The sequence below is a fragment of the Schistocerca nitens genome, chromosome 2, assembly GCF_023898315.1.
Source record: "Schistocerca nitens isolate TAMUIC-IGC-003100 chromosome 2, iqSchNite1.1, whole genome shotgun sequence".
Classification (NCBI taxonomy): Eukaryota; Metazoa; Arthropoda; class Insecta; order Orthoptera; family Acrididae; genus Schistocerca; species Schistocerca nitens.
In genome coordinates this window covers 596,120,986-596,136,851 of record NC_064615.1, presented here as the reverse complement: position 1 = coordinate 596,136,851, position 15,866 = coordinate 596,120,986, and the positions used below count along the sequence as shown (strand labels likewise).

At 36.6% G+C, this 15,866-nt stretch overlaps 1 protein-coding gene across 1 annotated transcript in view; it reads right to left on the bottom strand.

The window, feature by feature from the left end:
- The window catches only part of LOC126236667 (cytoplasmic dynein 2 heavy chain 1), an 873,274-nt gene that overhangs the window by 141,362 nt on the left and 716,046 nt on the right, over positions 1-15,866 (bottom strand). The window contains exon 58 of the mRNA XM_049946146.1: positions 1,193-1,359. Coding sequence (XP_049802103.1) covers positions 1,193-1,359 — 167 coding nt within the window. The remainder of the gene's footprint in view (positions 1-1,192; positions 1,360-15,866) is intronic.

Sequence of the window (15,866 nt, the reverse complement as noted above, 5' to 3'; positions counted from 1 at the left end):
ATTGAGAAGAAAAGTGGAAGAGCATTCCTGAAAATGAAACATTGACCCTCGAAGTAGATATATTTCTTTGGGTAAAGAAAATATATTTAAAATATTGACATTTTAACATGTTAACTGCCATAACCAAAAAGAGAAACTAGTTGCAGAAGCCATGCTAGCTAGTTCACATGGGCTGACTTAATACCCTATTAGTCATTTGTAGTCTATCTACATCATCAAAATTTAAAAAATCAATTTTTGAAATGAAAACGAGACCCATAAGTTATTTCATATTTGGCATGTGGAGTAAAAACATGCAGGAGCAGTACGCATCTTGAGGATTTTCTAGTGCCACCTTCAAACATCCTATTACATAATCTTCTCAGTCATTTCTTAGTGAGCCATGCAAACCCCTTAAAAAGTTACTGGTCTATTTGTCATACTTCTGCCAAACTACATATCCAGTTAGGTCTCATACTCATTTGATTGTTCTGCCGTCTTTCCAAGTAATTACAAGGATGTATTTCAAGTAGTAATACATATGGCACATTGCTACTAGTTATCTCGAGTCAAGAAAAACTTGTCACTGCAGTATGAGTGCCAAATAATAAAAGCAGCTACACAGACAAATGAGGACAAAAAAGCTAGTATGAACTCTACTAGCATGAAATCTCAGTGTAATATCCATGAGGATAACTTAACTAGATGTAAAAAATGATAATTAAAGGGAACATGTGATTAGATACATAGTATGAAAAGTATAAAAAAGACCATTTCTAAACAGATTAAGACCAGTACTAGTTTGAACCATGCCACGGGTACCCTCAAAAGATTCACAAACATTAGGAAAGGCTATTACAATTCTGGCATAACATAGTTTCAAAACTCAAAAAAGTATTTTGTGTTCAGTTCAACCTGCCCCTTATTATTGCTGTCGACATCACTGTTAGTTTCAAAAGAATAAATATCACTCTGCTTGTTAGATTCAAAAGAACAAATAACATTACTACCAAACAAGGAGAATCCAGGATGGAATAACAATATGGCAAGGATAGATCGTTATTTGCCACATAGAGAAGACACTGAGTTGTGACGGGCACAACAAAAAAGTAAGCTAAATATATTCAGCTATCAGACTAAGTCCTTCAACGCCTCCTCTATGAACATTACTGTTGCTTTCAAGCCAATAATGTATTTGAGCAATGATTCTTACCTGACCTGAAAGTCCAGTTTTTGTCGTTTTAAAGTCAATAACAGTGATCAGTGCCTCTGCATCAGGTGGCAAGTCTGGGTCTGGATTGCGGGTTGTCAAGAACAACTGGAATCTATCATCAAAATCCACAAGCTTAGCTCCTAGCTGGACTGCTTTCCTGTCACCACCTGACAAGACAAAAGTAATGTTAAAATATATGAAATAATCATAATTTCTGAAAATCAAATGCAAAACACAACATCTATCAAACAGACCAAGTTCTCAGATTGTGTTAAAGGCACAAACAGGGGAAGGTAGATGGTCTGAAAGTAAGAAACAACACAGATTACATTATTTATGTTTTGGTCATCACTCAAGGTCAAGGCTGATTAAAAAAAAAAAAAAAGAAGGACAATGTCATTTTTGCTTGTAGTGCCTGACTGCAAGACTATTAACACAAACTGAATTTCCAATCACTTACTGCTATGTTTAATTAACACTTATTTTATTTTTATTTATTTATCAGGTCCCAAGGACAACGGGTGTCTAAGCTACTTGTTTATGGAATGAGTGGTACACAGTTTACATAAAGCTGATGAAGAATTTATAAACAAAATTATTAAAGAAATAATATAATATGAAAAATATTGTGACACAGTATATGAATGGGTAACACGTTACACAGACATGTGCTGACCTACTGTGAAGAGCTCATGTCCAGAACACTGATAACCTTGGCATTGAACACCCGCAAGCTCCTTTCTTCATGTCCAGATCATAAGTAGCTTAGAAATCTTTCAACTTATATTTGAATACTTCGGGTTTATCATTCAATTTTTTGCACTTCTGCTGGAAGCCTATTAATGATGTTACATGTAATAACCACCTAAAGACAGTTATTACATGTAGCAGATATAATCAGAGATGAAATGTTATATTCTTGATTTCAGCAATGACACCAACTTCATCTCTTTTGTGTCACTGGATGTGAAAACCACCCATGACTTCACATATTATTTACCATATATTTGCATTATTGTAAGTCCTCCTCATCTGACGGCATTAACATACCATCTACAAACAATTTCTATTCAGTAATTTACTAGTTCTGAGTTTCTATAAAATCTATATAGTGTAAGTAGAATGTTATTTATCTAAATATTGTTTACATATCCTCTAACTGCCAATGTACTGAGAATAGTCTTTCACATTATTTTAATCTATTAGTTACTTTTACTAGTACTAATTGATGTTGCAATGTCAACATTGGGAAAGATGTATCTGCATAATTTGTGCCAATAACTGGAAAAGAATTCCACATCAAGTAGAGTTGAGGTCCCCACTCGGCCAGCTCAGATTTTATCCAAATTTTCTGTGCTGCATTGATAAGCTATTAAGGGAAGCTATACAGATTTATAGCTCCCAGATCTTCATACTTTGTGATGAGGTATCCCACAAGTGAAAGGCAACCAAATGTTGTAGTGACTTTTCAAAAATTTTGTTGTAGCTTCAATTGCTATATCACAGTGAACTATTGTGGTAAAGCAGCAAAACATGACAAAGAGGTTGAACAACTTACACATCTTGCACATTTTACAGCACTTGATTCATTATGTTTCTTCCAGCTACATTAAGAAGCTTCAAATGTCGTTGTGGCAAAATTTACCCAAAGTTTACATAGCTTGATCTTTTCACAGGATTAGTTTACGAAGCTCTCTTTATGTGACCCTGTGTCTATTGAGACTGTTTATAGAATAGTCCAGTTTGAACATTTTCAGGTTTATAGTTTTTGAGACTTATGGGATTGCTGAAGATGGCCAGAAATACTTATCATAAAAAATAAGTTAGTCCACAAGTGTCAAAATCACCACTTGAAAGAGCATTCTTTTCTCTACAAAATATCATATTTCCATGATTGCACTTTTCCCTGAAGGTCTACAACCATACAGAAAAGTTTTGCATGGAAATGACTATTTTCAAAAATCATCTTCTAAGCTTACACTATTAGTATGTAAATAGTAGTAAATGCATGCACTAATTCAGTATGCCTTATATATGAAAACAACCTCAGTATGCCTTAGTTTCACAAACTCTTGTGGATGCAGCAAGTGAAACTGACCTGCTAAGCTGTACTTTTGGTAATTTTGGTGATTCAAGTTACCATTTGTTAATATTTATTTTAAAAAAAAACTGCAAAATGTTGGAGAGCTTTTTCCTAAATGAAAGGAACTGTTAAAAGTTTTTTACCTATGGTAAGATGATGAATCTACAATTGCTCTTCATCATCACGCCATTTTGATGAGAAAATTTGTATTTCTCAAAGATCATACTGTAGTCTAGGGTCGGCCACGAATTTGGCTCACGATCCCTACTATGGTATGAGTGCCAAAGTGCTCAGCCTATCTTTACACTTCTCCTACTGCCATGGCACAATGTCTAAATGTGAGGAGGAAGGAGAAGAGGGGCAAACTGTGGACATGCTTCACTTAAATGGCAATGCAGTAACACTGTATGCAACTTGGTTTTATACTTCACATTTCCAAACAACATAGATCACAAGCAACACAAATTTTCAGTGTTATTTATCTTTGGTACATGGTAGAAACTGTGCCAGCACATAGGCAGACACAGAAGATATCACAGATTTCAGCACTCAGGTTGCAAATAATTTTTAACTTATTTAGTTTTGTAATTGAAAAAAGGTTTTTCGCACATGTATGTTGCTTGAAATATTGTATCACTTTTGCAAACTTATTATGGAGATGTGGAAACCCTTCTTGGGGAAAACAATGTAGACATCCTGGACAGTTTTAACACACAAGGATTTGTCTTGAAAATGGAAATTACATTACAGAACAATCAACTATATCTGCATATGTACAGGAGCACTTTTGACTGAAACAGCAAATTGTCTCAAATACAGCTCAAAAACAAATTGAAGATTGGCAGTTTCCCCAATACATTTAGAAAACTATCCTTGTAATTCTTTCAAGGCCACAATAAATTCTTCAAACCTCACACTTTCCTTACTGTCACTGAGCTTAGGGAACTGAAATGTGTTTGTCAGAATTTGTCACTACTACAATGTGAGTGCAGGCTTTCTTGGCGAATTTCATATATGAAGTCTTGATGGGTAGTCAAACTACTACAAACTAGAGTCGTCATCTCATAGCAACGTATATTTCATACAGAAATATGTTGTTTCTCACCTTGCATTGTCATACTGTGGGCAGAGTGCAGTGAAATCCACTTAAAATGCAAAGTTCACAATCCATTCCAGATATTCTAACTTTCACTCCTGCTCTTCTTTTTCCTTCACAAATTCAACAATAGTGGGTTTTAAATTGAAAAATCATTAAAGGCATGCCCGTTGATGTAACCCAAAGTACTTTATAGTAATATATAACTTCTCCATACATTTTTCTCGATTCCATCGAAAACTGTTGCAACTGACAGTGGAATAAGGCATGCAATTTTAGAAAATTTACTATTCATACTACCAATTTCTTCATGTGTCCAATAGCTGCAAAATTTAGCACAAAGTGCTTCTTGATGTACATAACAATAAATAATCATTTTAATTTTTTGCTCCCTTGTCAACTAAATCTTTAAATTCAATAATGTACAAAAAGACAGATTGCTACTTACTGCAAAGATGACAGTATGTTACAGACAGGCACAATTAAAAGACACTTACACATACACTTTTGGCCACAGACTTCATCAGAAAAAGAAAGAGAAACACACACCATTCATTCACACACACATGATCGCCAACTCTGGCAGTGTGGACCAGAATGGAAGCAGTAACCTGAAGGGAGCAGGGAAGGGGAAAGGACAGTGTGCATGCATGGGGAGACAGAGGTGGGTGGTTGAGGGGCATGGAGGTGGGGAAAATGGAGCAAAAGAGAAAAGGAGGAGGCAAAAGATGGGATGGAACATTGGCAGAGGATGGCACACAAAGCAGGTGGGAGAGAAGAAAAGGGAGGATGTAATAGGACAAAGAGTGTGGAAACTGTTGAGTGGAGTGTATTTGGGCAGTGTGTTAGCATATGTTGAGGCTGGGATAATTACAGGAGGAGAATGTGTTGAATCAGTAATTCCCATTTGTGCAGTTCAGAAGAGATGGTGGTGGAGGGGAGGATACAGATGGATCGATCAGCAAAGGAGCCACTGAAATCAAGAAAGCTATGTTCAGCTGCATGTTATGCCTCAGGAAGGCCTACTTTGCTCTCGGGCACAGTTTGGCGGTGGCCATTCATCCTGGTGGGGAGATGGTAGGTAGTCATACCAATATAAAAACCTGTGTGATGACTGCAGCAGAGATAGCATATGATATGGTTGCATTCATAAGTTGCCCAGCGTCTGGTGAGATAGGATAAGTGTGTGTTAGGACTGTACTAGGAATTGCTAGGTGGATGGATTGACCAGGTCTTGCATCCAGGTCTTCCACAGGGATATGGGGAGTGGCATAGGGATGGATTAGGATGTTGTAGAGGGTGGATGGGCAATGGAACTCCACTTTATGAAAGGATAGGAGGGATCTCGGGTAGGATGTCCTTCATTTCAGGGCACGAAGATAGGTAATCAAAAGCCTGGCGGAGGATACGGTTCACTTCTTTCAGTCTGGGGTGGAAATGGGTGACAAAGGTGTACTGCTTTGTGGCTGGTTCTTGAGGTGGTGGGAGGATTTGGGATGTGAGGGGAAATGGCATGGGAGATCTGTTTGCAGGCTAGGTCTGGTGCATAGTGCCTGTTTGTGAAGGATCACAGTTGAATGGTGGTATGAACTGGGAGACCCGGGGTTCAATATTGGCATTAGGTTGGCTGTAGTTGGAATGACTGACAGGAAAGAAGTGTTTACATTTCAGCAATCGGGAGAAAGAGAGTAGGTCTTTGACAAATCCAGCGTGGTTAAAATTTTGGTGTACGGCTAAGGGTGAGTCCTTTAGGTAGGACTAGTACATCCATATCCCAGTCCCAATCCCAACTTATTGCCACAAGAATCATATCCCTGTGGAAGACCCAGGTGCAAGACCTGCCCCATCTACCCAACATTTCCTATTACAGTTCTGTCACAGGCATATCTTATCCCACCAGAGGCTGGGCCACCTGTGAAATAGCCATGTCATATATCAGCTCTGCTGCAATCATTCCACAGCTTTTTATATAGGTATGACTACCAATCAGCTGTCCACCAGAATGAACAGTTGCCCTCAAACTGTGGCCAAGAGCAAAGTAGACCTCCCTGTGGCACAACATGCAGCCGTGCATAACACACTTGATTTCAAAGGCTGCTTCACTACCCGATCCATCTGGATCTTCCTCACCACCACCAGCTTTTCTGAACTGCGCAGATGGGAGTTATCCCCACAACACACTCTTCTCCATTAATTTTTTATCCCGGCCTCAACCTATGGTAACATACTATTCCCAAACCCTCCACCCAATGATCTTTGCCCATTCCTCTCCTTTTTTTGTTCCATTCTCCCCACCTTCCTGCTCCACAAACTCCTGGTGCTGTACCTGTTGGCAGTCTAGTATCTGCACACTCCACCAGACACTGCTCCTCTCTTCCCCCACGAATACACACTATCCCTTCCCCTTACCCTTACCCTTCCCCTTCCCCTTCCCCATGCCCTGTGGATTGCTGCTTCCATTCCATATGATAGTTGCATTCTGATCCGAGCTGCCAATCATGTGTGCATGAGGTGTGCTTGCTTGTATGAATGAATAGAGTGTGTTTTTCTTTCTTTTTTGACAAAGGCTGTGGCCGAAAGCTTATGTGTAAGTGTAATTGTGCCTGTCTGCAAGTTAACGTGTCACCTTTATGGTATGTAGCAATCTATCTTTTCCTACAGCGTTGATATTCCAACCTGCAGCTCCCACTGCCTGAAATCTTGTCATTTCATAGTTTCATAGTGACCACCCATGTGCCAGATTATGAAATCTATCCTATCTCACAGCACACAGGTTGCCATGTGTGTTATTTCTGTCAGTTTTTAGGCAGTGGGATTTCTTGGTCACAATTGATATAACTGTCATACAATATATACATGAACTGAGAGACATGGTAAAGAGTAAATGGATTCTAGGTGTCCACATGGTTGTTTGTTTTCTAGATGAACTTCAGGCTGAACATAACAAAAAGTCTATATTACGAGCCTTTTGTTATTGCTGACATCACATTCATATGCGTATGTGACTTGCATTTATGAGTTGTAATGTCACGTTTGGCCAATTAGTATGTAAGGGTTGTAAAAAATAAAAAGTACAAAATTGTAAAAATATATACAAAAAGCTGATGTTAATTGTCTTGAAGCACCCATCAAGCAAGTTGGATTTAATGAAAAACTATGTCTATCATGTATGTAAGTTCTTATTTCAGGCTTAGATCCAATGGTAACCCAACATTTCATATTAAGTTAGACAATTTTCCATGAAGGAGATGGGGAGACCCCAAACCGAATTTTTTTGGTTAAAACTCTGTAAAGGTTTGTATATACATCTTATCCTGTAGCTGTTTGTCAGGGTGTTTCATCAGATGAGTGTATATCTTAATTTATTTTAAACATTTAGTAATCTACCTTTTTCAGAAGAATGGTGGTGTTTTCATTATCAGCAGCAAAATGATTGTTTTATCTTAAATGAGTACCAAATGCTGAGGGATTGGCTTCATTCTCATTAACATGCTCTAGATCTTGTTTTGAAGTCTCTCCCTGTTTGCCCAACATAGAATTTATCATATTCGCTACATATTATTTAGTATACTCTGGAAATGTTTTGTACTTGGCTCTTAACTGTGTTGGGTATAATACCATGGTCTTACATTTTTCTCTGTCCTGAAGCTAATTTCCATCCTAGTTTTTCAAACCACGTGACTTTTTTATTGTAAATGTGATTCCAGTATGGTAAGGTTATAAACTTATCTTTTTCTACTTGCCTGCTCTTTTGTAATGTGACCTGGTTTCTATTCTTAGTTTGTTCTTTCCATTTTTAGTGTATAGGTTCATAACTAGTTTTGGGTCATAGCCATTATCAGATGCTACATTTGCTAGTGTATGTAATTCAATGTCAACATTTGTCTCCTTTAAAGGGTATTTGATAAGTGGTCTAAAGCGATCAAGAAGAAACCAGCGCAATGAAGTTTAAAATCAGGGATTCAGAAATATAGATAACTCACTGCCAACAAAGAGAAGTGAAAACTCTGAGTTAAGTTTTGCATATAAACTTGCAATCTGTTAGGCCTAAAATAACTGCTACTACATGAGAATAAAGTTCTTATCATAAGTGACAGTCAAGGCAGAAACTGTGGGAATATATTACAAGACAAATTAGGTAATAATTTCAATGCACAAAGTATTATAAAACCTGGTGCTCCAATCTAGGAAGTTGTAAAAAACATGGACAAATCAACTGATAACTTCTCAGTGAATAATACATTAATTGTTATTGCTGACTCAAATGACATTGAAAGACCTCTGCAAGAATTACAGAGGAAAGTGATGGATTCTCTGGATAGCATAGTGAAGCTCACACACAAAATGAATGTAATAATTCATCCAGTACTTCTTAGACATGACACCCAAGTCCTGAATGGAAAAATCAAGTCTGTGGATTGAGTCATGTCAGATAAAATCAATACTGTTACAAATGTACGTGGTAAGAGACAATCTGTGAATTTTGAAATTGAACAACTGGAAATCTCAAGGACTTCATCTAAATAAATGAAGAAAGATTCACATTTGCAATAGGCTCACCCCTTTCATACACATGGTAAAAATAGAAAAACCCAGTACAGAAATAAAGCACACACATATGGACAAACAGGTAAAAATGACTATCTTGAAATAAAAGTACCAAACAAGAAAAGACAGACAATCGTGGACCAGCATATAAACAGAAAAGAACAAAAAGTAAGAAATAGTAATACATTTACACAGCGTATTTGCAAAATAAGAAATACAGCAGCAAAACAGTCATCAATGGATAAATGTCTGAAAAAGGACTGTTATAAAGTGCAAATTGGCAACGTCTCAAAGGAAGAAAGGCAGAATTCTGCATCCAGTGAACCAACAATCTGTAAGTCAAACACCAAGAATACCATCCCTGGAATAGTATGATTTTTTTTCCGGAGAGATACTAGTGAAAAAAGTGAGGTAAGTGGTCAAGCAAGAAACCATATATACTGCTCCATCAGAATATCCAATCGCTGTCCAATAACCTTAATGAAATAGAAATAATGTTAAATGATCTGAATGATATTCCTGTCCTATGCTTTACCAAACACTGGTTTGAACAAGCTATGTTAGAGCTAACATACCTCCCTTGATTCAAACTTGCAAGCATATTATGTGGGAAGGTATCAACTCATGGGGGTTCCTGTATATATGTTAAAGAAAATATTGTATTCAACAGTATAATTAAATACAATAATCTGCCCAGTGGAAAAGTTACACTGATAGCCAGAATATTATGATTACCTGCCTAATAGCCAATATATCCACCTTTGGAAAGGATAACAGTGGCAATGTGTCATGGCGTGGAAGCAATGAGGCCTTAGTAAGTTGCTGGAGGAAGTTGGCACCACATCTGTACACACAAGTCACCTAATGCCCATAAATTCCGAGGAGGGGTGCAATGAGCTCTGACTCCATGTCCAATCACATCCCACAAGTGTTCGATCATGTTCAGGTGTGGCAAGTTGGGGGGCCAGCAATTCAATTGGAACTTGCCAATATGTTTCACAAGCCACTCCATCACATTCCGGGCCTTGTGACACAGTGCATTATCTTGCTGAAAAATGCCAATGCCATCGGGATACATGATCACCATTAAGGGGCATATGTGGTCTACAATGAGGGTATGGTCCTCCTTGGCTGTCATGGTGAATTTCATGAGCTCTTTCGGACCCATGGATGCTCATATGAATGTTCCCCAGAGCGTAATGGAGCTGCCGCCAGCTTGTCTCGGCCCCGCTGTACAGGTGTCAAGGATCTGTTCCCCTGGAAGACAATGGATTCACACCCTCCCATCAGCACGATGAAGAAAGTATCTGAATTCATCAGACCATGCAATGCTCTGCCACTGCGCCCATGTCCAGTGTCAATGGTCATGAACTCATTTCAGTCGTAGTTGCCGATGTTGTGGTATTAACATTGGCTCGAGCATAGGTCATCTGTTGTGGAGGCCTGTTGTTAGGAATTTTCAGTGCACCGTGTGTTCGGACACACTTGTACTCTGCCCAGTGGTTGGGTCTGATGTTCATTTCACCACAGTTCACCACCAGTCCTGTTTTATCAGTCTACCCAGTCTATGATGTCAGACATCTGTAATGAGGGGTGGTCACCAAACCCCCATGACATCTGGACATGGTTTCACCATGTGTTGTAGACACTCACCACAGAACTCCTTGAACACCCACCAAGTCATGCAGTTTCCAAAATGCTTGTGTCAAGCCTCCAGGCAATCACAGTCTGCCCTTGGACAATCTCAGATAGATCACACGCCTTCCCTATTCTACACACTTAAAGCAGACTCACTGATACTACATGCACAATGTGTGTGTCTGATTGGCAGTTATTCATGCCAGGTGATGCTACTATCGACTGAAAGTGTTTATATCAATAGGAGGTTGGTGGTCCAAATGTTCTGGCTGAACTGTGTATAGTATTCTCTATAGCTGAATTACCAAGGCAAAATACAGGTATTATTGTGTGTATAGGTCACTAGATGGAGACAAAGAAGTGTTTCATAATTACATGCAAGACCTTTTGGAAGAAATTCACTCTGCCAAGAAAAATATAATTATATGTGATGACTTCCTGATTTCTCAAAATTCAACAAATTCAGTGATAAAATTATAAATTTACTACAGTCATTCAACAGACACTCAACTCTAACTGAGCAAAAAAAAAAAAAAAAAAAAAAAAAAAAAACAAAAAACACCTCTGCATCTATCATCGACCAGATCTTTGATAAATACTTGTATATCTGTCTACAACATTCAAGTGGTAAACACAGGTTTTGGTGATCGCTATGCTCAAATTCTTACGAGTGGTGCAGGAAACTCATAACTTAATGGAATCAGATGCACTGTAAGGAATTTCAATACAGAAAATGTGGACTATTTTTGTTTTCTACTGAAGGGTGAAAATTAGAGTGATGTACACAACTGGAATGATACCTGTGAAAAATATGGTAAGTTTATCCCCACCTTTAAGCATTTTTTGAAATCATTTTCCCTAACAAAATAACAGTATTTAACTCTTAAACAAACAAGTGAATTACAAAAATGATAAGGATATCATGTCAGAATAAGAGGAGACTGAATAAGTACTCAAAGCAAAATAGTAGTCGTGATTTCACTGTGTATTTAAAAGGATATAAATGAATACTAATACAAATTATTTCAAAACCAAGACAACTAGAAAATAATAAAATAATGTGTACTTCCAAGAATAAAACTAAGGTAATGCAGCAAATTATAAGAAAAGAAATGGGTGAAAGTTCAGCTAATCACAGTAATATAGAGCTGATTATGAATAACAATAAGCTAACTGATCCCAGACAAATGGCTAGTGCACCCAACCATTATTTCTCAGGCATAGCACAGCAGTTGAGAGATACACATCATGACATACAGACAGACAGTAAGAGTATAGAGTCAGCTCAAAAATTTCATGCAAATACCTCATCCATATACCAACACTTTCTTAATGCACTTGAACATAAATGGATTAGGTACAACTAATGATAACGGTAGAGTGAACAAAATTCATGAACTGCAGATTTTACTCTCAGTATGCAAAAGTATTAAAATTATTTCCTTATATGAATATTGACTTACAAAAGATTGTGCCAAAATTTTAAATAAGCTAAACAATTTCAGTGTACCCCCAAGTTTCTGTAGAACAAAAAGTACCCATGGAGGCTAATGCATACTTGTAAATAAATCTTTAGAATACAGAGTGAAAAATGATTTCAATTTTCTAAATGAAGAAGGTGCATTTGAAAGCTGCTCAGTTGAATTAGAAAAATATTGTCATTGTATCAATATACAGAATTCCAGGGATAGCAGTAACAAAATTATTTTTACCAAAGTCAATGGGCCTTTTACAGAAAGTCAGTAATGACAAAAGAAAAGGGTTTTAATGACCACAGATTTCAATATAAATTTATTAAATGAAACCAGTGACTCAATACAGTTTATGGACATAATCCAAAAATTTGGGCTCAAGGCAAACTTCACAGAACTCACAAGAAAAAACGACGATACAGAAACCTGTATTGATAATATTCTAACAAATTATAAATTTGATGATGCAAGGAAGCAACGTGTAGATTTAGTACTTCCAGACCACTCCACTTTATTTCTCGAAATGACCAATACAAATGAACAAAGTAATAGAAAAACTTACAGCAAACGACATTTCTCTGTTGAAAACTTTAAAATTGTTCCACTCTAAATTAGAAGAGGTGGAGTGGCAATCCAAGATGAGATTCCAATATCTCTACATTTTAACATATTTTTTGAATTTTTTTATATGTACTTAATGAAATATTTCCACTTAGAGTGTGCCAGACAAAAGTGTCTAATATGCTAAATTGGATCATTGCCAGAATAAAAATATCCAGTGAAAAAAAGACAACTGCACAAGGAACTGAAATACAACAAAGACCCTGTATTCATTAACTATGCTAAACAGTATAAAAGCATACTTAAAAGTGTAGTGAAAGCAGCAAACGTAATGGTTAATAATAAATACATCTCAGCTCATGGAAACAAATCAAAGGCAGTATGGTCCATCGTAAAATCTGAACTGGGTATTAGAACTGACAGCAAAGATATTTCCAAAATTAAGGTAGGTAGTAAAATTGTAACAAACCTGGCTCAGATGTCAGAGTCATTCAACACCTTTTTCTTTTCAATATATCTAAATCTGATGTAAATGTACATCCTTATGCAGAAAAAATACATTTAAGACACAAGGCAGAAGAATACTTAACAAATTTGAGAAAATTTCAGTTAAAGATGTAGAGAAAACTATGCTAAAGTAAATAACAGCTAACCCTCTTTGCTCAATAATTAATAAATCACTTGAAGAAGGCCACTTTCCCAATGTCCTAAAGTATGCAGAGGTAAAACCTTTGTTTAAAAAAGGCTCCTCACGAAAGCATTTGATTGTGTAAACTATCACCTGCTCCTGTATAAAATGGGAGATATGGAATTGGGGGTTGTGCTTCGGAATTGTTTAAGTCATACCTCACGAACAGAAAACAAAGGGTATTACTATCATCAAGTAGGGGAAAAATTCCTTCTCTGAATGGATGACTAGTTCACAAGGCAATCCACAAGGATCAATTCTGGGTCCAATTTTGTTTTGACTTTTTATAAATGATCTACCCCTGAACATAAATTCACACTCAGTTTTATTCGCTAATGATACTTCTGCCCTTGTTGAATGCAGTGATGCCAAACAAATTCCTTCAACTGTCACAAAACTATTAGACAGTTTGGAAAGTTGGTTCCAACTAACTGGGCAAAAACTGAATATTGGGGAAACACAATTGATGCAGTTTAAAACTAAATATTCTAAGGTAAAAGAATTCCAAATTAGTCGTAGAAAGCAAGAACTGAAAGAAGAGGACTGTGTTAAATTTTTAGGTATGTATTTGGAGCAAAATCTACCCTGGCCTTCAAACATAAAGTATTTAGCAAGTAAATTAAACAAAGTGCCATTTGCAATGAAGATTCTGTCATATTCAACTAGCATGGAGACAAGAAAAATAGTTTACCACAGCTACTTTGAATCAGTTACAAGGTATGGCATTATTTTTTGGGGAGGCACAAGAAAAATGACTAGAATCTTAAAATTACAAAAATCAGATGTTAGAAATATGTCTAATGCAAAACCGAAAGTATCCTGTCACCCACTGTTAAGAAATTTAAAAATATTAAGTGCTCCATGTTTGTACATTTAGGAACTGATTACTTTTGTATACAGTAACCCCAAGTTATACATAAACAATAACCTTAAACATCAATACAGTACTAGGAGCAAGAAGAATTTCATCATTCCCACTCATAGATTAAAGCTGTTTGCACAAACCCCAGAATATGCGGGCTTGAAAACTTACAACATTGTAAAAAAGAAACAAATCCTCAGCACGGAGATGCTTTTTGTGAGTTTTCTGTAATGATATTTTACTAAATTTTCTAGTCACACTGTCACCCAAACTATATTATGGCCTGTTTCCTCATCCCACAGTCTTTTTGTAGAGCTGCTTTACAATCAATATACATCAATAAGAAACAAAATCCCAAGATATGGTTCAAAATGAAAGCTACCAGTAATTGTCCATTGTTGGACATAAACTCACTTGCTTTCAATGTTTCTCATTTCATTGATATAATATGTAACATGATCTATTAGATATTACCAGGTATTTTTTACATTTTAGTACACAGAAACTGAGTCTTCATCATTCCTGTATCTTAGCCACTATTGTATTTGGCACAATATGTGTGCTGACTTCACATGTATATTTTAATTTATTTAGCAGCTTAAGATAAATGGTAGGGTATTGCTACAGTTAACTGTAATGTCTTCAGTTGTTTGCAAAATATAATACGTAAAAATGTATTTAACATCCACCCATACAGAAGTCTCTGCCAATGGCATTCCATGTGAACAACAATGCAAAAAAAGTTGATCATTGACAGTACACACATTGTTATAAGAATTACATCCTCCATAACACACAAGTGTAACATAGTAGTAAATCCACAAAAGATACTAAAGTCACACAGTTAAGTAAAATGATTTCTTTTTGGGTCATACTGAATGGAACACCACACACATAACAAGTAGTGCATGAGAGAAAACTATTTCAACAAACAACATTTTGGAGTTATGAACAGCTCTTGCAATCACAAGCATTTTATAAAGACGATAGTAATAAAAAACATCGTTTTTGGATCATACAGAGCCAAACAAAGCATTTGGGTTAAATGGCAATGCAGCATGATCGAAAGTTTCAGTTTCTTTTGTTAATAGCATGCACTTTGTCTTCTTACTGTTGACACCTACATCCTAGGTTTTGCTATATTCACCCATAATGTTGTGTACTGCTTGTGATCAGTATAGTGTAGTACCAGATGTTGTTTACACACATTACACAGATCTTTACAGCTATTTTAGTGTCCAACAGGACCTCCTGAAAACACTGTACTATTGAATAATAAGGCTAACAAAAAGCAGTCTTCACAGACTCATCTATGAATGTGAACCTTTTTGGATAGTTTACCATTTATCTTTGTCCAAACAGTCCAGTTCCAATATAAATTGAGAACATTACTGTAGAGTACAAGCCAAAACTGAGCATCAATAATTTTAGGGTCACATGATCAATAACTTTAAATGCAGGACAAACACTGATATTGCCATAGTCAGTAAGACTAATTCTGCAGAAAAACCTCCTCATTACCCCACTATGATTAAAATAGTTAGAACTATTAGCAAGTGTGTTCAAAAATAAAGTAAAATGCCACAGCATTCAAATAATAGAATGACATAGTGCTCGTTTTGATCCAGGACCTGGGATTTGTTCTGAATTTTGTGCACCCTTTATATTTTTAGTTATATGTTATAGTGATAGAAGACTGTCTTCCTCAAACATTACCGGTCAATTT